The sequence below is a fragment of the Cynocephalus volans genome, chromosome 4, assembly GCF_027409185.1.
Source record: "Cynocephalus volans isolate mCynVol1 chromosome 4, mCynVol1.pri, whole genome shotgun sequence".
NCBI classification, from domain to species: domain Eukaryota; kingdom Metazoa; phylum Chordata; class Mammalia; order Dermoptera; family Cynocephalidae; genus Cynocephalus; species Cynocephalus volans.
In genome coordinates, this window is record NC_084463.1 from 100,150,491 (window position 1) to 100,173,353 (window position 22,863).

At 41.6% G+C, this 22,863-nt stretch overlaps 2 protein-coding genes across 4 annotated transcripts in view; one reads left to right on the plus strand and one right to left on the minus strand.

The window, feature by feature from the left end:
* POLD3 (DNA polymerase delta 3, accessory subunit) overlaps positions 1-15,288 on the minus strand; it is a 108,462-nt gene extending 93,174 nt beyond the window's left edge. Inside the window, exon 1 of the mRNA XM_063093609.1 lies at positions 15,092-15,288. The gene's annotated coding sequence lies outside the window, so the exon portion shown is untranslated. The remainder of the gene's footprint in view (positions 1-15,091) is intronic.
* Positions 15,289-15,352: 64 nt separating this feature from the next.
* LIPT2 (lipoyl(octanoyl) transferase 2) lies at positions 15,353-17,217 on the plus strand. 3 transcript variants are annotated; one of them, XM_063094411.1, is made up of 3 exons: positions 15,353-15,818; positions 16,223-16,311; positions 16,473-16,606. In XM_063094411.1, the coding sequence occupies exons 1-3, from the start codon at positions 15,353-15,355 to the stop codon at positions 16,509-16,511; spliced, it is 594 nt and encodes a 197-aa protein (XP_062950481.1). In that variant the 3' UTR covers positions 16,512-16,606. The 3 variants fall into 3 exon arrangements, 2 of the variants coding, with proteins under 2 accessions (XP_062950481.1, XP_062950480.1); XM_063094410.1 differs by lacking the exon at positions 16,223-16,311 and having other exon boundaries at positions 16,473-17,217; XR_010023412.1 differs by lacking the exons at positions 15,353-15,818; positions 16,223-16,311 and adding an exon at positions 15,829-16,164 and having other exon boundaries at positions 16,473-16,563.
* Positions 17,218-22,863: the final 5,646 nt, after the last annotated feature.

The window sequence follows — 22,863 nt, forward strand, 5'->3', positions numbered from 1 at the left end:
AAAGACTCACCTTTCACATCCGAAAAAGCTTATCACGGGGCCAGCCAATGGCTCACTCGGGAGAGTATGGTACTGATAACACCAAGGCCATGGGTTCGGATCCCATATAGGGATGGCCAGTTAGCTCACTGGGTGAGTGTGGTGCTTACAACACCAAGTCAAGGGTTAAGATCCCCTTACTGGTCATCTTTAAAAAAAAAAAAAGCTTATCATGGTATTTTTCAGACAAACAAAATCTTGTCCCTGTTGATGAATATAATATGGTATTCTCTGGAAGGCAAACATGACTATGGTAAATTTTGTTTTCAATATCTATTTTTCCCCTTTCTTGCTACAATTCATGAACATATACTACAATAAATGTAATTTCAGGAAGTAGCCTGCTCCAAGAAGCTTTATCTGGCCATGGGTTTCACGCTGGTGTCAAAGATTGGTAGGACTTCACCAAGCACCCATTCCACACTCACTCTTACCTTATTTTATAGAGAGTGTAAGGCCCAGAGAGCTAAAATGACTTGTCTAAATCAGACACTGTAGTCACAGAGCAGGAGCTACAGCCGAAGTCCCCTGGCTCCATTCAATTCCATTCAATACAACAAATATCTAAGTGAGCCCCTGGGGACTTGGCCAAGGAAAAGGAGTGGTGCAAGTTTTCTGGGAAGGGTATCTGGATGTGGGTGACTTCACTGGGTGGTGACTCAGAGCCAGGGAACATTTGATTGTTCCCAAATCCCGGATAATCTGCCTTCATCCCACTGCCAGCAGGTGTGTCCTGGGTAAACTGACCCTGTATGATATAAAGCTAGATTAAATTCCTACAATCTGTGGTACCAAACAAACGGTATGAATGAGCCCACAGGAGGAGCTTAATTCTGGTTAGGGTCTTAAAAGGCAGGCAGGATTTTCACAGGTGGAGCTGGCAGGACATGAGTAATAAGTGTGCAATGGTCACAGCAAAGGTGATTTGCATGTGTGAGAGTTAGGTTTGTATCCCAGTTCAGCAATTGAGCAAATTCCCTTCACCTCTCTAAGCCTATTTTTTAAGCTGTAAAACTAACCTATCTCCATGCAGACTTGTTAGGAAGATTAAGTGAGATAAAGTAGGAAATGTGTCTAGTATTATTGGTGGCTATTAGAACTACTATTCCAGGTACTTGCCCAATAAATCCTCATAACCACCTTGAGAGGGAAATATTATTAGCATGTCTGTTTTACAGATTAGGAAATTGAAGCTTGGAGAGATTAAGGACTTTACCCAAGTTGTTGAGTAAACACTACTAAGATATCAATACATGGCTGCGGCTGCAAAGGAGGGTACCTGTTGGGAGGCAGTGGAAAGTGGTCCACGTCAGCTGGGCCTAACCCTGGAAGATGCGGTTACCTCCTAGAGGCTCTGTGCACATTTGTTTTGAACAACATGATAATAAGTTATGATTCATCTTTTTGGAAGTCATTTTGACCTAAGGTGGCAGCAGGAAAGACTCCCAGTAACCTCAAGGAAGAAATCCTGAACAATGAGGACTGCTCACCAAGCAATTAACAGAATGTTTCTAAAAGTCAAGTAATGGATGGGCCCCTGTTTAAAATTCTTACAGACACACCCCAAAGCTGACTTAAATTATTTTTATTTTAATACTACTGATATGTTTATAAGCACAAAATTCAATATAAATTCCTTGTACTTATAGCTGTACTTCAACTCTAAACCAAGACAAATGTAAAATAAACAAAACTACTAACCCTATAAAATTCAAATAAACATTTCAATTTTATCTGCCAGCAGACACTGTTTTGCTGAAATTAAATTGTGATTTGAAACATGAGTATTGGTACAGACTCCTGGCAGAAGTTCTTTTAAGCCTGGCACACCCAGGGCACTGTGTACTGCAGGCAGCACCACCATACTTCTGTGGTTAAACTCCTGGAAAATCTTCATTTTTGACAGTGCACCAAGACCCCGCCTGACCTTCACTTGCCAAAACAAGCATCGTTTAACATTAAATCCACTTCCCTATTTTCTTTGGTTAGGCTATAACAATTAATGCAGCACTATCTGGCACCAAAGTGATCACAAACACAAAGTCAGTACTAAAGTGCCATGGCCTGTGGTCATCTTCCAGACACTTCAGAATATGTTTATTTTAATTTGTTTGGATTACCACTAAAATGAAATATTACATTTCAAAGTTTTCATAGACAAGTTTCAGAATCCTAAAAACATATCTATTAATCCTGAGGGGTCTACAGACTCAGGTTTGACAAACTCTGACCCAATCATTTCCAAAACCCTGGGGTGTCTTTTCCTCAAGAGTTGTAAGGCAGGACCTTGGTGCCTAGGGATTGGAATGACTGAGTCATACAGAAGCACTTGTACATATTCTGTTCTGTGGTCCCCACTTTATCTGCCTGGCGAACTTCTACTTATTCTTTTAGTAAATTCCTCGTCTGGAAGCTTTTTCTGTCCTTCTCAAGCTAAGCGGGTCTCTCCCACTCTGCACCCCTACGGTACCGTCTGTGCTCAGTCCCCAACTCATAGGTCTTGGTAGCATAATCACCCATTTACCTCCCTGCCTTGCCCCCAAGTCATCCCTTCTGTACCCTAGACTATGAGCTCTGTGAAGGTAGGGGCTGAGCCCAATCCATTTCTGGTCCTCACTTCCCTGAACAGGGCCAGGCTCAGGTAGAAATATTGAATGAGTGAATTAATGAAGGAAGGAACGAGTGAGCTGGGTGTTTGCTCAGATTCTCTTATAGCTCTAGGATATTCAGCTCCACCATCTAGCTCAGCATTTTCTTCCCTCTCTCCAATTCCCATTGGTATCCCCTGCAAGGGTTTGAAAAGAGTATATCCTAAACTCATCTCATATTAGAGATAGAAGCACCCTCAGATGGTGCCTCTCTTTTTGTAGAGGAAATAGCTGAAGAGAGGGAAAGTGACTTGCCCCAGCGCACCCAGCTAGGACATGAACATGCCAGATGAGAAACACTGTGCCCTGATACCCACTTCAGTGTTTCTTCCAGGACATCATTTATCATTTATTCATTTATTTATTTTTTGTCAGGGCTGCCTTGGGGGAAAGCAATGTTCCCTTGTGACCTCACCTACCCATGGCAGTGTTTTGGGAACAAACTGGATTCTCACGGTTCTCCCAATGGTGGCAGGGTGCCCATGTCAGGCAAGGTATTTTTCAATGAAAAAGAAACAAAGATAGCGTCAGACCTCATTTGTAATTTTCCAATAGCAGCTGGGATCTAAAGCCTCTTTGTTTCCCTTCCCAGCTTACTGTGCTGCCCTTTTCCTTGGTAAAGCGGAGCAAGAAGGTGGAGTTGGGGGTTTTAAAAAAAAAATCTATACTTATTTATTTACATATGTATTTATTTCCAGAAGCATTTATTTTTGCAACATAGGCCAATATGGACATCCTGCAACTCTCGCCCACCTTTCCTCCTTAATTTAGATGTCTCACTTCTTTCCTGTGGCCAAAAACACTAGTGTCACCCCTACCGCCGGACATCCTTCTTCCTTCCAGGCAGGGAGGCAGCCCGTCTCCCCATGCCTGCCCTTCCCAGTGGGGCCATCCTGGCTTTGACCCCACAAGTACCAGACCCTCATTCAACGTTTAATCACTTCCACTCCTGACACCCGTCCTGCTCTCCCTCATCCTGCCTCTTGGCCATGGCCCTGGAACCCAGTTGGAGAGAAATCCAGAACAAAGGGAGAAGAAAACTCAGACACATGGATCATCCACTGTGTACCTGGGACCATACTGAACCCATTTGGGAGGGTGGGACAGGGGCAGGTAATCATTGAACACTTTTATACACATTATTTCTCTCAGTCCTCACATCTACCTTAAGAGGTACTGTTATCCCCATTCTCATACCTGAGAAATCTGAGGCTCAGGGAGGTTAAGTAACTTCCCCAAAGTCATCCACCTCACAAAAGTCTACACTGAGATTCAATTCTACCTGACCAGTCTCCTCCATTCTTTTCATTTGTGTGCTCTTTCTCAGGCTATGAGAGAGCATGAAGTGATGTGGAAGGAATGGTCTTTACTTTAAAAGAGTCTATTTTTTCTAGATGACCAAGTTTAGTTTGTCCAAATGAGCCAAAGCTCAACATGCAGAGGCAATGGAGTGAGGGTGGGGCTGCAGTAAATACAGTCAAGACTCTGTCTTACTTGTCCTTTCAATACTCACTGGAAAACTGCTCCATGCCATGGCTTCTGCTAGGCACAGAGAGCCACCAGACCCCGTCCCTGACCTGTCACTTACTAGCAGCCTAATAGTAAGCAAGTTACTCCGTGACTCAGTTTCTTCATCTGTGAAATGAGGATAATAATAGTACCTACTTTATGGGTAATTAAAATATTAAGTGCATTGATGATTTTAAGGCTTGTAGAGTGCCCGGTACATTTAAGTACTACCTAAATGTTAGCTATATTCTGGTGGCAGGGTGGGGGGTTGGGGGAAGTGGCAAACCCAACTCAGAATAACGAAGGCAGAATAGTGTCAGCAGAGGTACAGACAATTTGTTGAGGGAAAGGGTAGAAGAGGCATTGTGGAGGAGGCAGTCTCTGAGCTGAGACTTGTGAGTTGAGTTTAGATTTGATTCAGCATGCTATGTGTTGCATAATTTTTAGGGAGATGGTAGCCAAACATCAGTCATTCTGAAAATTTGGGGTCACTATGGACCTGGAGGCCACCTTGATCCACTATTTCCTTTTATGGTAAAGACCCCTGGTAAAAGGTCTCAATTCAAGGACACACAGCAAGTTATTTAACAAATCATTTACTCATTCTGCAAATATTTACAAAGAACTTACTGGGTGTCCTCAGTAGGCTAGGTGGGGATCCAGGGATAAAACTTTGTATTACCTACCCCAAAGGAACTCACATTCTTAAATAAATAGTGATAGAGACAGAAAGTGAACCTAGATCCCCAGCCTCCCTGACTAGGGCCCCTTCTACTTCATGTCAGGATCATTCTCAGGCTGCAGCACTGAGTTCCTCTTCCACAGGAATCAAGTCACTTGAGTTACTTTCCCCACCTCAGACATATTTATTTTTATACAGTAGGTGCCCTGGGACAGGGCCTTGCGTAATCCAACCTTTCTTCTTCCCTCAGAGCCCAGGACTATTAAACGCTGTTTATTTTTAAACAACAGCACTGCCATTGCTGACTCACAATGACTTTTGTAATCTGCTCTGAAACCTACCATTGTATATGTTTATCCATGTTATTTTGTCTCCCTTCCCAATTCCTTGGCCCTGAGCCTCATTCTGATTGTTATTCTACTTCCTCCCCTCTCTCCCTGTCTCCCACACCTCCCACCCCCATGGACTATTCCCCAACTACATATGGTTTAGTTAATATTTATATTTGAGTGTCTACACTCCCTTAACCCCACAAATTGCATACTGCCTAGCCACACGCCCTTGTGGGAGCTGCCTTCTTGTCTAGAAGGGGGCCAGGCAGAGAGAGATCACAGCACCCTGGGTTCCCTCTCTCAGTTAGTGGCCTCATCATCCACAGAGATCTTTATCTATTAGGCACAGCTCCAGCAGATGACAAGATTTTTAAGAGCCTAGAAAAATGTTTAACAACAGCCCCTCCTCCATTTTTTTAAACAGAATTCAAAACACAACTATAAAATCAAAATCAATAAATATTTAAATAAATGTCTACCAATGTAAATTTATATCAATTTCGTTAGTTAAATTAAATTGTGACAGTGACTGCTACACATCCCCTCTTCCTTTGTTAATAGAACTCCTGGGTTTTAACTTGGTGTAAGGTCACTTAGCAAAAAATGACTTCTCAACCTCTCTTGAATCTAGATGTGGCCATATGACTAAGGTCTGGACATGGAAAGTAAGAACAATACCTGCCATTTCTGGTTGAGCAGTGGGTACAGGCTCTTCATCCTTCTCCTGACACAGTGGCCAGGGCTATTGCACAGAACAACTCCAGAGGGCACATTTGCATTTTAGTCTATGTGAATGGTGCTCCCTGCCATTGTGCAATGTGGCTGCGCTGTCCCTGGCTATGATGCAGATTGTAAGGCAAGAGCTGGAGTTGGATGCTGAGGTGGAAGCCTTGGGTTGAGGAGGATAGAGGTGACCTGCAAGCCCTGGATGACCAGGATCTGTACTCCCACTGTATTTAGAGGTCTCTTTGTTATAGCAGCTTAGGCTGTACTGAACTAATACATTGGCATTCACCAATGTTTGATAACATTTGAAAATAATTTATAAGTTTGAGTTTCTCCCTTTGCAAACATTTCGAAAACTTATGGACTGTGGTTGCCAATAAATAAAAACCTATCATAACCCGAGTGCACGTAGTTAAGTAAAATTTTACAAATGCTTTCAATTTGTTTTTCAGCAAAGAAATAATATTTTATGTGGAAAATAGACACTTTTTTCTGTAATTTTATTTTTATTTTATTTTTAAATTTTTGGCCACAAAACAAGTCTTAATATGTTTAAAAAGACAAAGGTCATAGAAAATATGTTCTCTGACCAAGTAACAGAAAGAAATTCAGAAAATTCACAGATGTGTAGAAATTAAACAACACTCTTCTAAATAAACAATGGGTAAAAAGAAAAATCACAGGGAAATTAGAGAGTACTTTGAGATAAAAATTAAAGCTCAACATCAAAATTGATAGGATGCAGGGCTCATGCAGTGCTTAAAGGAAATCTTATACTTGTAAACCCCTACATTAAAAATAAGAAATATCTCAAATCTGTAATATAAACTTCTCCTGAAGAAAACAGAAAAAGAAGAGCAAACTAAACCAAAAGCAAATATAAGTAGGAAATAACAATGACTGCAACAGAATTATATGAAATAAGGAATTAAAAAACAATAGAGAACATCACAAAACCGAGAGTTGATTCTTTAAAAAGATCAACAAAATTTGCAAACCTTTATCTAGACCTACCAAGAAAAAAAGAGAGATCGAAATTACTAAAATCAGAAATAAAGCAGGGCAATTATTAGATTGTCATTATGGTTTTTTGTGGTGGTAAGATTGAATTTCTTTCTCTTATTTGCATTTTTGTTCTCCCAGTGGGTTTTGTTCTTTCTTGTGTATTTGTAGTGGTGATTATCATTTTTCAGATCCAGATGTTGGACTTCCTTGAGGATTTCTTGTGGGGCTTGTCATGTGGCGGTGAACTCCCACAGTTTTTGTTTGTCTGGAAAATATGCTATTTTCCCCTCATTTCTGAAGAATGGCTTTGCTGGATATAATATTCTCAGCTGGCAGTTTTTTTTCTTTTAGTATTTTGAATATATCATCCCATTTTCTTCTGGCCTGTAAAGTTTCTGTTGAGAAGTCTGCTGTTAGTCTAATAGGGGCTCCCTTATAAGTGACTTGACACTTTTCTCTTGCTTCTTTTAAGATTCTGTCTTTGGGGCCAGCCCATGGCTCACTCGGGAGAGTGCAGTGCTGATAACACCAAGGCCACGGGTTCGGATCCTATATAGGGATGGCCGGTTGGATCCCCTTACCGGTCATCTTTAAAAAAAAAAAGATACTGTCTTTGTCTTTGAACTTTGCCACTTTGACTATAATGTGTCTTGGAGAGGATTTTTTGGGCTGAATCTGTTTGGGGATCTTTGAGTCTCCTGGATCTGAAGGTTCATGTCTCTTCCTATACCTGGGAAGTTTTCCATTATTATTTTGTTGAATAGGTTTTCCATGCCTTTTTCTTTCTCCTCTGCTTCCGGAACACTCATGATTTGAACGTTTGTGAGCCTAAGGTTGTCTGCTAGCTCTCTTAAATTTTCTTCATTTTTAAAAATTCTTTTCTTCCTTTTGTCTGCCTGGGTTATTTCAAAAAGACTATCTTCAAGATCAGAAATTCTTTGTTTTGTTTGTTCCAGTCTGCTGCTTAAGCTATTCGTTGTATTTTTTATTTCATTGAGTGAATCTTTCAGTTCCATCAGTTCTGCTACATTCTTTTTTTTTTTTTTTTTTTTTTTTTTTTAAACCGGTAAGGGGATCTTAACCCTTAACTTGGTGTTGTCAGCACCACGCTCAGCCAGTGAGCGAACCGGCCATAGTATATGGGATCCGAACCCGGGGCCTTGGTGTTATCAGCACCGCACTCTCCCGAGTGAGCCACGGGCCGGCCCCCGCTACATTCTTTTTTAAGGTATTAATCTCTCTGTAAATTTCCTCCTCCATATCCTGAATTTTTTTTTTCTAGTTTCATTATGTTGTCTAACTGAGTCTTCTCCTATCTCAGTGAGATTGCTTGAGATTGTTTCTCAGAATTCCTTTTCAGTCATATCAAAGGTTTCCTGCTCTATAGGGTCTGGTATTTGAGAATTACTGTATTCTTTTGGTGGTGTCATGTTTTCTTGGGTTTTCGTATTTCTAGTATCTCTACATTGGTGTCTGGTCATGTGGTGGAGCAGTTGCTTCTTTTACTACTCTGGAGTAGCCTTTGAGGAGAGAGACATCCTCTTCTTTTTCTGGCCTGCATTGGTGACTCACCTTGTGTCAGTGCAGTTGAGTGTCTGGCAGGCTACCTGCATGGTGGCTGTGGCTACTCCTGTGGTGTCAAGCTACTTTTGTGCAGCAGTGGCTGTGGTGGGCCACCTGCGTGGAAGTGGTGTTTTCAGTGTGCTCTCTTGCCTGCTTCCAGATGTGAGGTGCTACCCTCAGTTCCTGCCTAGGACCCCGGATGTGCTCTCTTGCCTGCTTCCAGGTGGAAGAGGCTGCCTTCAGCTCCTGCCTAGGATCCCAGTTGTGCTCTTTTGCCTGCTTCTGGGCAGAGGAGACTGCCCTCAGCTCCTTGAAATAGATTTTTAATATGGGCTAGGACTGACAAATACAAATGTACCTAGGACCAATGAAGTTCTTAGAAAGGCCTTGACCATTCTCAGTCATCCCAAACTAGAAATTTCACCTTTGATCCTTTCCTATTAATTTATTCATTAAGTAGTGAGCAGTTACTTTCAGACAATATATATTTAGTGGAAAAGAGTACCAAGATTGTGTTCAGGGCTGGCCAGTTAGCTCAGTTGGTTAGAGTGTGGTGCTGATAACATCAAGGTCCAGGGTTCTATTCCTGTACCAGCCAGCCACTAAAAAAAAATACATTGTGTATAGACATATCTAGGTTTGAGTCCTAGTTCTGTTAGTTATTAGCTGTGCAACTTTGAGCAACCAATGTAAGTCTCTACTTAGCTGTAAAAAGGGGACAATAATAGTGCTGGCCTATTGTTTAACAAAGAATTTGACTGGCTTTTGTCCCTAATTGACACGAGGAAGACTTAAAACCTTTGGAATTTCCTGAGCAATAGGAGTGTCTTTGTTATTCATGATCTCCTTGGATCTCACCTGAGTTTATGCTAAAAGATGACACGACTCTGGATGGGGGTTTGTCACCAGAAAGGCCAGCCTGGTGATAAGAAGGTTGAAAGCTTGAGCCAGCCCAATGTACAGGGAGACAAGGAAGATTGAAAATTGAGTTCAATCATGTGGCTGATGATTCAATCAGTCATACCTATGTAGTAAAACCCCAATGAAAACTCTGGACACCAAAGCTCAGTAGAGCTTCCTAGTTGGTGATTCTAATTGCTAATGGTTTGAATGTTTTCCCCCTCTAAAATTCATATTGGAACTTAATCCCCAATGTAGCAGTACTGAAAAGTGGGCCTTTAAGAGGTGATTGGATTATAAGGGTTGTGCCCTCATGAATGGATTAATCCGTTCATGGATTGATGGATTAATGCCTTATCACGGGAGTGGAACTGTTGGCTTTATAAGTAGAGGAAGAAAGAACTGAGCTAGCACACTCAGTCCCCTTGCCATGTGATGCCATGCACCATCTTGGGAATCTGCAGAGAGTCCCCACCAATGAGAAGGCCATCACCAAATGCACCCCCTTGACCTCGGATTTCACAGCCTGCAGATCTGTAAGAAATGAATTTTGTTTCTTTGTAAATTACCCAGTTTCAGTTATTCTGTTTTAAGCAACAAAAAACAAACTAAGACACTAACTAACATTTACAGAACATAGCAACAGCAGAATATGTATTCTTTTAAAGTGCTCACAGAACATATACAAAGATAGGTCACAGGCTGGACCATTTTTAAAAAATTTTTTTAAAGGAATTAGAAAAACAAAAAAATAAAGGAAAAAAAATAAAAGAATTGGAATCATACAGAATAAATTCTCTGTCCACAATGAAATCAACTAGAAATCAATAACAGGAAAATAACAGAAATACAACACACTTTAAAATAATCCATGGGTCAAAGAGGAAATCTCAAAGAAAATTTCACTACACACGTGAATTTGACAACACAGACGAAATGAACAAATTCCATGAAAAACACAAACTACCACAACGCACCCAAAATGAAACAAATACTTTGAATATCCTTATAACTATTAAGAAAGTTGAACTTATAATTTTAAAACTCCCAAGAAAGAAATCTCCAAGCCCAAGTGATTTCACAGGAGAATTCTATCAAATGTTTAAAGAAGAATAAACATAATCTACACAATTTCTTCCAGAAAATAGAAGACAGACACTTCCAAATTCATTTTATGAAGTTAGTACTACCCTTATATCAAAACTAGACAAAAAGTACAAGAAAAGAAAACTATAGACCAATATCTCTCATGAACTTAGATGCAAAAATCCTCAAGAAAACATTAGCAAACCAAATACAATAATGTATCAAAAGAATTATACACCATGACCAAGTGAGATTATTCCAGCTGTGTAAGGCTAGTCAACATTGAAAAATAAGTTAATATAATCTATCACATTAACAGGCTAAAGAACACAATACACATGATCACATCAATCAATGCAGAAAAAGCTTTTGACAAGATTCAACAACCTTCATGATAAAAAAAAAATTCTCAGAAAAACAGGAATAGAGGGGAACTTCCTGAACTTGATAAAGAACATCTGCAAAAAACCTACAGCTGACATTATACTTAATGATGAAAGACTAAACACTTTCTCTCTAATATTGGAAACAAGGTAAGGATGTCTGCTTTTACCACTGTTATTCAACAAAGTAATGGAAGTTCTAGTTAGTACAATAAAGCAAAAAAAGAAAAAGAAGGTGGCATTAAAGGCATACACATCAGAAAGAAAAAATAACCGTCCCTATTCTGTCATGTCTATGTAGACACGATTGTCTATGTAGAAAACCCTAAAGGATCTACCAAAACTCCCAGGACTAATAAGTGAGTTCAGCAGGGTTGCACAATAAACATACAAAAATCAATTGTACTTTTATATTCTTGCAATGACCACATGGACACAGAAATTAAAAATATAGTATCATTTATAAACACTCAAAAAAGAGATAAATACTTAGGTGTAAATTTAACAAAACATGCATAGGATTTGTGTGCTGAAAACTTTTAAACACTGCTGAAAGAAGTTTAAAAAGACCTAGATAAATGGTGAGACAAACCATGTTCATGGACTGGAAGATTCAATATAGCAAATATGTCAATCCTCCCCAAATTGATATACAGGTTTAATGCAATTTCTATAAAAATCCCTACAAGATTTTTTTTTTTTAGATATAAAGATTTTTCTAAAATTGATATGGAAAAGCAAAGGAAATAGAATAGCTAAAACAATTTTGGAAAAAGAAAGAATAAAATGAGAGGAATCAGTCTACCTGATTTCTAAACTTATTATGTAGTTACAGCAATCAAGATTGTAAGGTAGAGGGATAAACCAATGGAACAGAATACAGAACCCTGAAATAGAAACACACAAATATGCCCAACTGGTTTTTGACAAAGGTGTAAATGCAATTCAGTGGAGGAAATGTGAACAAATGGTGCTGGAGCAATGGGACATTGTTGCTTTGTATTGCTTCACCCCCCAAGGATTTGTCACCCCACTTCCCCTGGGTGACAGAGATGCAAAGGATTACTCAAAGCCCATCTCTACTGAGCAGTGAGAAGCCCCAAAGTGGTTAACTTTCCTGGGACCCTCCAGCAAGAGGGATCCCTTCCTTGGGAAAATTAATGCCAAATTGGGGTTCTCTTCCTGCATTTATTTTCCGGGCCAGGAAGTTACAGGAAGAGAACAAAGGTGGGGTTATAGTTTAACAGTATAGGCTGGTAACTTTCAGTGAAACAAGCCAGATGACACTCCAGTAGACAATTAAGTGATCTTATCAACTCAAGCTTGATCTTAGCAAACATTCCTTCTCATAGCGATTTCTCAGTATCTTTACATAACAATCAGTAACTAGTCTGTCTTTGAGCCAGCAACCTGCTGTGCCACAAATCTTTATCTTACACCAGAGACTTATAGCCTGAGGAAAATTTCTAGTCCTCCACAAGGTCAATATTTGAAACTGCAAAGCTTTGGAAAACCAGGCCCTGTGAAGTACATATGCTTTATAGTATATTCCACAAGACATCTATAGACAAAAAAGGAGAAAGAGCAGAGGGGAAAGAGAAAAAGGAGGAGAAATAGGATAAAGAGAACCAAGACCAAAGTTTCACACCTAATTTAAAAATTGACTCAAAATGTATCATGAATTTAAATTTCAAACGTAAAACTAAAAATCTTTTAGAAAAAAGAAAAAAAAAAACAGAAGAAAGTCTTCAGGATCTAGGACTAGGCAAAGAGCTCTTAGACCAAAAGCATGATCCATAAAAGGAAAAGTGGATAAATTGGACTATAACAAACTTTTGCTCTGCAAAAGAGTCTGTTAAGGAATGAAAATAGAAGCCATAGACTGGGAGAAACTATTTACAAACCACATATCTGACAAAGGACTAGTATTTACAACATATAAAGAAGTCTTAAATCTGGACAGTTAAAAAAAATCAATTAGAAAATGGGCAAAAGACATGAAAAGACATTTCACTGAAGAGGATACACAGATAGAAAATAAACATATGAAAAGATGTTCAACATCATTAGCCATTATAGAAATACAAAATAAAATCTCAAATGTGATACCACTTTACACCTATTGGAATGGCTAAAATAAAAACATTGACAATACCAAATGCTGACAAGGATGCAGAGAAACTGGATCACTCATATACTGTTGGTGGATATGTAAAATGGTACAGCCGCTCTGGAAAGCAGTTTTGCAGTTTCTTAAAAAACTAAACATGCAACTAGTGTATGACCCAGCATTTGCATTCCTGGGCATTTATTCCAAAGAAATGAAAACTTATGTTCACACAAAAATCTGTACATAAATGTTTGCAGCAGCTTTATTCAGAATATCTGAAAACTGGAAACAACCCAGGTATTCTTCAGGGGACGAATGACTAAACAAATTGTGGTATATCCATACCATGGAATACTACTCATCAATAAAAAGAAAGGAACTATTGATACATGCAACAACCTGGATGAGTCTCCAGATAAATTATGCTGAGTGAAAAAAAGCAAATTCCAAAAGGTTACATTCTGCATGATTCCATTTATGTAACACAGATTAGTGTTTCCCAAGAGTTGGAAGCAGTGTATCTATAAAAGAGCAACACGAGGGATCCCTGTGTGGCAATGACCTGTATCTTCACTGTATCAATGTCAATATTCCAGTTGTAATATTGTATTATAGTTTTGCAAGGTGTTACCATTGGGGAAAACTGGAAAAGGGAACACAGCATCTCTTTGTATCATTCCTTGCAACTACATGTGAGTCTACAATTTTCTCAAAATAAAAAGTTTAATTAAAATATGACATGTGGTTTCTCTCTCTTGTCAGAATCCTGACTGATAATTTGAACCATTCATCAGACCAGAGAATTTCTCTTCTATTCCTAGTTGTAGTCGGTGTTGATTTTTACCAATGGCTTTTTCTGCATCATTAAAAATAATCATATGTTTTTTTCTCCTTTATGGTGAATTATACTGTCTTATTTTTAAAATGTTAAACCAACTTTGCATTCCTAGGATAAATACTACTTCACCGTGATGTATTAATCCTTTTTTATACATTGCTGGATTAAATTTGCTAATATTTGCTTAGGATTTTTATGTCTGTGTTTGTGAAATGTCTTTCAGACACCTACAAACTAGGAATGTTATTAGTTTCCTGTGTAGCCTTCTACACAGGAGTGCATGTACAAGCAAAAATTTGATCAGTCAGGATCTACACATACATATTTTTCAAATTTTGCAAAACTGTTAGTATTCTATCTATGCTACTTTTCACCTTACTTTTTTCTACGGCATTCTATTTTTAAAGGATTAACAAAGACCTTAGCAAAATATTAAAATTTGACAAAACTAGATGGTGGCTAAACAGTAATTTATCTCATTACTCTCTATACTTTTCTGCCTCTTCCTTTCATTCTTCTTTCTTTTCAACTGATCCCTGGCTGAAGGATGGAAGATTGATTCAGAGGACAAATTGAGGACATAAAATCTAGGTTCTGTATGTTGTTCAGGAATACAGGGATGGGGTAGCCTGTGTATCCTCTTCACCTAGCAATGGCCTAACACATAGTAGATACTCAGTAGAAGCTGATTGGATGAATTAAAATTTCTTCAAAAGACACTCCAACTGCAACACAGAACCTCTCCCCGCCCCCAGGACCTAGCCAGTCATTCCCCCAGCTTGGTGGGGGGGGGGGGCTGGTTGCTGCTGACTCACAACTGAGTCCCTCCTGGGGGGCTGCCCTCCAGCGAAGGGAGCAGCCTTGCCAAAAGTCAGTGCCTCCCCAGGTGTAGTCTGCATCCATGACTGGTCAATGCAAATATATAAATTTCTGGCCCCTTGCTTTAATTTGGAACAACTCTGAAGGGTCATCCCAGGCTCAGAGCATTCCTTGAGATTGGCTAAGGCCTTTACAATGTTTTGCAGTTAACTTCTCCCTCTGCCTATCCTGCTTCCAGCTCTCACACAAGTGCTGGTCTTGAAGTACCGCATGCCCCCACCAATAAACCTCCTGGGTCCACGCTTATCTCCCTCTGAGTCCTCGGGGAACTCTACCCAGGACACACCGCGTTTCTCTGTTTTGTTTTTCTCTTCGTAGCACTTATGAGTATGAGGAATAACTTTAACACTTTAATACTTGTTTATCGTCTGCTGTAAGAATGTAAGCTTACCAGAACATACACTGCACCGCTGTATCAAGTGCCTCTAGGGGAGCGCCTGCAGAGCATAGCAGACAGTGAACACTACTGTTCGTCGTAATGAATTAATGGAGGAGGCCGACCATGCGCGGGTTCTTCGGGGATCACACTGCCTCCCACCACGTTGTAACAATCGCCAGAGAGCGGCGGCTCGGGGGTGCCCCCGACTCTCCGCCCCGCCCCCAGGCCCGCCCAGGCAGGGGGCGGGGCCCCGTAGACCGCGCAGCTGGCGCGATGAAACAACCCGCTGTACGGTTGGTGCGGCTGGGTCGCGTGCCATACGCCGAGCTGTTGGCGCTGCAGGACCGCTGGCTGCGGCGACTGCAGGCCGAGCCAGGACCCCAGGCTTTGTCGGGGACTGAGGCGGGCGCGCTCCTGCTCTGCGAGCCCGCAGGGCCGGTGTACACGGCCGGGCTGCGCGGCGGCCTCACGCCCGAGGAAACTGTGCGGCTGCGGGCCTTGGGCGCTGAGGTGCGCGCCACAGGCCGCGGCGGCCTGGCCACCTTCCACGGCCCGGGCCAGCTACTCTGCCACCCGGTGCTTGACCTGCGGCGCCTCGGCCTGCGCCTGCGCACGCACGTGGCGGCACTGGAGGCGTGCGCTGTGCGCCTGTGCGAGCTGCAGGGCCTGCAGGGCGCCCGCTCGCGGCCCCCACCCTACACCGGCGTCTGGCTGGACGAGCGCAAGATATGCGCCATCGGTGAGCGCCGCGGGCGGGGCGGGGCCTTCCGGGTCTGGACCATTGAAGGTGAGGGTAGAGCTCCGGACAGGAGGAGGTGTATCTAGCGTGGGCTTTGAAGGTCCCGCTGCGTTTAAGAGTTTTTAAGCCTCTTTACAGATATGTTAGATTCAGTGCCAGGAGGTTCCTCATAGATCATCTAGCCCAACACGTTTCTACGGTTGGAGCGACACGAGGAGTGAATTACCGGGTTGCTTCCTATGAATGGCAATGTCAAGACAATAAGGGCACTAATTTTCAAACTTTAAAAAGAAAAGGAAAAGCAACAGAATCTCTGTGTTAAAGGTCATTTTTCGGAATCCACGTGGTAAGTGCAGCTGCTGTGGAGCCACACACCCCTCCTCCCATTTGTCTCTTTCTCCTAGTCTGTGAACAAGCCCTTGATGATCCAGAAACAATTGAAATCCATTTCTCTCACAGCACTGAGAGGTGTCTGGAAGCCCGGGAAAGGGAGGTACCTATTCCTTCCTTTTTTTTTTTTTTTCTTTTTTCTTTGTTTGGCGGCTGGCCGGTATGGCAAGCTGAACCCTTGACATTGCACCATGCTCTCCCAGGTGAGCTAATTGGCTAGCCCGGGAGGATGTATATCGTAAGACCCTTTGGTTTGCCTTGCAGGAGTCCGCTGTGGAAAGTACATCACCTCCCATGGTCTAGCTCTGAACTGTTCTACGGACCTCACGTGGTTTGAGCACATTGTGCCCTGCGGGCTGGCTGGGACAGGCGTTACTTCCCTGAGTAAGGAGCTCCGGAGGCCCGTTGCTGTGGACGAAGTAATGCTACCTTTCCTTGTGGCCTTTAAGGAGACCTACAAATGCACGTTAATCTCAGAGGACATCCCCAGCTGAAGGGCGTTCATGTTACCAAAGCCAGGATGGCCCTGCCTTGGAAAGCACCAGATCAGACTTGAATCACGGAACTCAGATTCTAGATGAGGCCTGTTATTCACTCACTATGAGACTAAGGGCAAATCGTGAGTTCTGAGCCATTGTTTCCATATATATCCTGGTTTATTTATATCTATTCCTCACCTATCTCAGAGATACTAGATATGAAAACATTATAAAAAGCAACACAGTCTATATAAAACATTAATACTGATATTGACACCAGTTTCTCAACTTAGAGAAATTCAGCTGTCATAGATTGTCATTTCTAAATTAGTTGTTACTTCCTGAATACTGTATCTAGTTGGGCAATCCTGGGCTCTAGTTCCTTGGATTTTGTGGGAATCCAATCTCTGGATGGCCAAGGTGATGTGATGTGGTGCTTTTTCATTCTCAAGATACCTGGATGCTTTCTGCAATAAAGTGAAAAGGGAAAGACCTCTTCAAAGAATAAAATGTGATCTTGTCTTCCTGGGTTGGAGTCTCCAGGTCTGATAATTTAGCTATTTTTAGTTGGAGTAACCTGAGCTAGGCCAGAGGCTGTGGGAAAGACAAGAATAATTTCTTACACTGTACAAACGCCAAAGATAGAAGTGAGTTTTTCTTATATGAGATCTCCAAGTTTGAAAGGCCGTGTGTTATCTATTGCTTCAGAACAAATCACCGAAACTTAGTGACTTAAAACAACAATGAACATTTATTATGTTACATATTTTTTTGTGAGTCAGGAATTTAGGAGAAGCTTAGCTAGGTGTTTCTAGGTTGGGATCTCCTATGAACTTGCATTTAGGGTGTTGGCTGGGGCTGCTGTCATCTGAAGGCTTGACTGGGGCTGGGATCATCTTCAAAGATGGTTCACCCACTTGCCTGGTTGGTTGTGGTGTTGATAGGAGGCCTCAGTTCCTCACCATGTGGACCTTTCCATAGGGCTGATTGAATGTTCTCATGACTGGGTAACTGTCTTCTCCCAGAGCAGGTGATGCCAAAAGGAGACAAGATGGAAGCCACAATGTCTTTTATGACTCAGCCTTAGAAGTCACATGGGCACTTCTGCAGTCTCCTAACAGATGAGCCCTATCAGTGTGGAAGGGACTTCAGAAGGGTGATGAGGTGAGGATCATTAGGGGCTATCTTGGAAACTGGCTATCACTGCCTGTTAAGAGTGCATAGAGTCTTGACTGTTCAGTCAGGGGACCCTGGTTCCAGTCCTGTCTCTGTGAAAAGTCGTTTACTCTCTCTGGCTTTAGACTTCTATAGCTCTTCTTCTTGTGGCTCCCATCTTGTCTCTCTTTGTCATCTGGTCTTTTATGACCCAGACTTAGAAGTTAGAAGCCAGAGTGAGTAAACAACATCTTGAATGCAAGTTTCCACTTCAGTTTCCACTTCGACCAGTGCTGTTCAATAGAAATATAATGCAAGCCACATTGTAACTTGACATTTTCTAGGAACCACATTAAAAAGGTAAAAGAAACGGGTGATGTTAATTTTAATATGTTTTAATTAACCCAATATATTATAAATATAAAGTAATATAAATATATTATTAATTAGATATTTTACATTCTTTTTTCCATACTAAGCCTTCAAAATTTGGTGTGTATTTAACACTTATAGCACACCTTCTCTTTGAACTAGCCACATTTTAAAAGTGTTCATTAGTCACATGGGGGTAGTGCCTTAGACTGCCATTATCACATCTAAAGTCCTTTTAGGTTCCCAGGGTTCTGTGGCATCATTGGCTTCTAGGAAGATAACTGACCCCTTCCACATCTGAGATCTGATTTTTGAGTGCAAATATGTGTAATTTATATCATTTGTTCAATCTGAAAAGGACTTTAGAGGTATATTCCTACTCCTTATTGTACAGAGAAACCAATGCTTAGGAACAACCTTCTCAAGGTCACACAGTAAATTCATGACAAAGCCAGGACTGAGTCCCTTTCCCATGCTCTTTTCCTACTGTGCACACTGACTTAGAGCTCAGGACAATATATTTTATGTGTCATAGACAGTTAATATTAGTTGATCAATGGTTTGTCCACACATAATTTGGCCCGTATCCTTTCTAGGACTTAGTTTCTTATCCATGGGGTTGATGCTGTTGTAGGGGTATGGGAAGTGGAGAGTGGTTGATAATTACCTTGGAGTATTACTGCCAAGAAGAGAAGTAACTATTGCAGGAAAAATGGAGTGTTAGATTCTCATGACTGGAAAGTCATGCACAGTGGCTGAGCATCAAACCCATCTGATGCTCAGCCTCCCTCTCTAGCAACTCAAGTAAGTGACCATATAGCTTGTTATTGAATGCCTCCAGAGGCTGGGAAAGAAACAAGAATTTACTTAGCATGTATTTATAGTGCCAGGTACTGTGTTAGCCCTCTTAAGTATATTCTCTAATGTGACAGTCTGCACCATCCTTGTGGACCATAGAGATCATTCTGCATGGTGTAGTGGCTGATTGACTTGACCTTCCCGAACCTCAGTTTCATTACATGAAACAAGGATAGTTTATAGCATCTACTTCAGAGCGTAGTCAGAATTAAGTGACATAATTACAGGTAAAGCATTGAGTTTAGTATTGGCACAGAGTAAATGCTCAATGAATATTATCATTATTACAATCTGTCTTCCATGAGCCCTCTACACAGAAATTATCCCCAGGTACTTTAACTTCCCCTCAAGGCAGTAGGCTCCACAAGAGCAGAGCTGTGTCTGTGGTGTTTCCTTCTGTATTTCTAACACATAGTATTGGGCCTGACATATAGAAGGATATTTGTAAATACTAAGTGGAAATGAACACAAAGTTCCTTGCCATCCTGCCTACCTGTCTGTGCACCCGCCCCCCTCATGTGTGTCCCACAAGGTACTGCGACCACAGCCAAGCACAGCACTGTTGGTGTGGACGGACCAGCGCAGAGCATGGCAAACCTTTGTTCCCTGCGCTGGACTTGCAGGACACAAACTGCCACTCATAGGCTGGAGCAGGCCTGCAGGTGTGTTCTTTTTGGCCTACAAGATTTATGTATACATGTATGTATTATGTATCTATTTAAGTTTAATAGTTGCCAACGTTTAAAAATGGGAAATTTTCACATAAAAATTTTGTCTTCTGGCTTCTGGTGATATTTGTGAGATCAGGAAATATTGAGCCCTCTGTCTGGCAACAGTTGGCTGGAGGTGAGAAGTAGGTGTGTTTTTTTAATTAGATTCTCCAGTCAGCTGCAGCACCACCCTCCTTTTCCTGCTAGCACACTTGTTGGCATTAGCTTCACATTCCCTATAGGCATTTGAGTTGGTGACTGCTACTCTAGAAATTCCCTTATTCTGAGATGCAGCAGAGTGTGAACCCCTCTATCATAGCACTGGTTCTGTACCATAGTCAAGGGGAGCCCATTAAGAAGGGGCTATGACTTACTCATTCCTGTGTCCCTGGCCCCTAGCTCAGGGCCTGGCACAGAACAGGCAGCAGGAAATGTATGGTAGTTAATAAAGTTCACCACAGATTTCTGGCTCTCTACTTTATGGACACATGGCAGGATTGTACTTTGCGGCCCCTTCATAGTTGGGTAGGGCCAGGTAACTTGTTCTGATTAATGAGTTATGAATGGATGTAGCATGTCACTTCTGAGCTGGAGCGTTGAATAGTTAGTGCCAGATCCTTTGGAGTTTCTCTTTTCCCCGGGAACAGTGAATGACAATGCTGAAGATGGCAGCTGCTTCCCAAGGGACTGCAGTGAGGAGAGCTCCCTGCTGACTATGGACTCATGTTGGAGTTAAGCCACCTAAATGTAGAGGTTGTTCATTACTACAGCATAACCTAGCCTATCCTGATTAATGCAATATGTTTATATTAATTAGGACTCTTGTATTTGTAAGTGTAGAAACCCATATCTAACTTAAGCCAAAAAAAAAAAAGACAAGGTGGGGGGTTATTAGAAAATGTACTGGGGTCTACCAGTGCATGAAGCCTTTTAGGAATCCAAGCAGTCGTTTCTCTCCTATTCTCTACCATGCTTTATTGTGTGTATTTACTTCATTCCATCTTGCTTCAGCCCAGCTTTCTTTATTTCCCAGGCCACATGGTGGAAAAAGCCTGCTGCTACTCCTGCTATTACTCCTGCTGCTGCTATCCATGAATATTGGGGTAGAGTTGAGGAAAATCTTCAGGTTTCAGCTTGGGCAACTGAGTGGATGGATGGTAGAAGTATTGCTAGGATGGAAAACACTGGGTGGAGGGCCAAGTTTAAAAAGGAAGAGGATGAGTTCAATTTTTCACAAATCAAGTTTGAGACACTCATAGGAGATGCAAACAGAGAGAGCCAAGAAGCAGCTGGGTGTATGGATCTGGAGCATGGGTGTCATGAGTGATGGATTAGGTCTGGGAACCCTAGGAGAAAGAGGAGGGTAGAGGACTGATAAATTTGAGGCACAGGCTGTGAGGAGGAGCAGGCAGAGAAGACCAAGGAGTAGACGCAGAAGTAGTGCAAAGGCACAGAACAAAAAAATGTGACTGTCTCATATAGTCTTCCAGCAACCCAGCAAGATAGGGTTATTTTATGGATGAGAAAACCAAGGCTCAGAGAATCCAAGTGCCTTGTATGAGGTCATGCAGTTGGTAAGGGGCAGAGTCAGTTCCGGGCTCGTGATTTAGGCTGCAAAGGGTGAGTGGGGCAGCATCCTAGAGAAGAGGAACCTCCAAGAACAGATGGGCAGTGGTTGGGCAGAGCCAGGAGGACGCAGAGCAGAAGGCCAGAGTTTGGCTGAGGTCTGGCCTGTGGGATTGGGTCAGGTCACTGCTGTGGGTTCCTGACTCTCCTTCCTGCTTGAGCAGATCCCACCTCCGATTTCCCACTGGGGCCCTTACTCAAGGAAGGAAGCTGAGCACTTGAAGGAGGATATTTAACACCCTGGCTTTTCATCCTCCCAAAAGCCTCTTCTTGTTTGTTCAGCGTCTTTTCCCCATAAATAAACAGATTGTCCAGGGTCCAGTGAACAAGTGCTGAGGGTGAGGATGTGACCAACTGTAGTTACTGGTCCAACATCTTGTTCTTCCAATGAGGCTGGCAGGAAATTAAACATCTCTGGCAGCATGACCAGGCGCACCTCGCTTTGTGTAAAAACTCTCTCTCTGGGCCGGCGCGTGGCTCACTCGGGAGAGTGCGGTGCTGATAACACCAAGGCCCCAGGTTCGGATCCCATATACGGATGGCCGGTTCGCTCACTGGCTGAGCGTGGTGCTGACAACACCAAGTCAAGGGTTAAGATCCCCTTACCGGTCATCTTTGAAAAAAAACAAAAAAAACCAAAAAACTCTCTTTCTGGAAGCTCCCATGGAAATTGGATTTTGCAATCTAAATCTGATTTCTTTAATCAAATTATCATTTACTGTACATATTATCACACCATACCATACCATATTATAATACCTTAGAGTTAAAAGAAAAAAAAACACTGCATTCCCACCTAACATATCCTTTTCATTTGTGTGTTTCCAGTACTTGATCATGAGCAGACATATTTTTATGTACTTTTAATTATTATGTGGATAAAATTTTGTATACTCTTTTAAACCAAACATAATATTACATTTTCCCACATCGCTACATAGTCTTTATAATTATTTTTTTGAATGCCTTGATTTTATTGTTTTTAAACTTGTTTTTTTATATAGGCAATACACATGGAATAAAATTTAAAAGGTACAGAATGGTAGCATTGAAATATGTCTTCCTATTCTTCTCTCCTGTAAGCCTGGTTCCCTTCCCTGGAAGCCTACATGATGATGTGTCCTATTTATATATGTCAGAGATATTTTACACAGAAGCACATATAACTATACACATTTGATTTCATGTAGTAGCATTCTGTACGCACAGTCCTGCACTTGGGTAATTGTTTCAGATCACTGTATAAAGAGCATCCTCATTCTTCTTAGCGACTATGTAGTATTCCATTGAATGATTTACTATGACTTACTTAGCTAGTCTCTACTGAGGACATTTAGGTTCCTACTAATCTTTCACTTTTACAAACAAGGCTGCAATGAGAATCCATATATTGGGGGGGGGGGGTGTGTGTGTGTGTGTGTGTGAGTATGTGTGTGTATTTCACACATGGTGAGT

What these genes read in the sequence shown, in the direction of transcription:
- LIPT2 (XM_063094410.1), top strand. Translation starts at nt 15,353, where the DNA reads ATGAAACAACCCGCTGTACGGTTGGTGCGGCTGGGTCGCGTGCCATAC. An exon ending in GCGCAAGATATGCGCCATCG is followed by an intron (nt 15,819 to 16,472) that starts GTGAGCGCCGCG and finishes TTTGCCTTGCAG; the next exon opens with GAGTCCGCTGTGGAAAGTAC.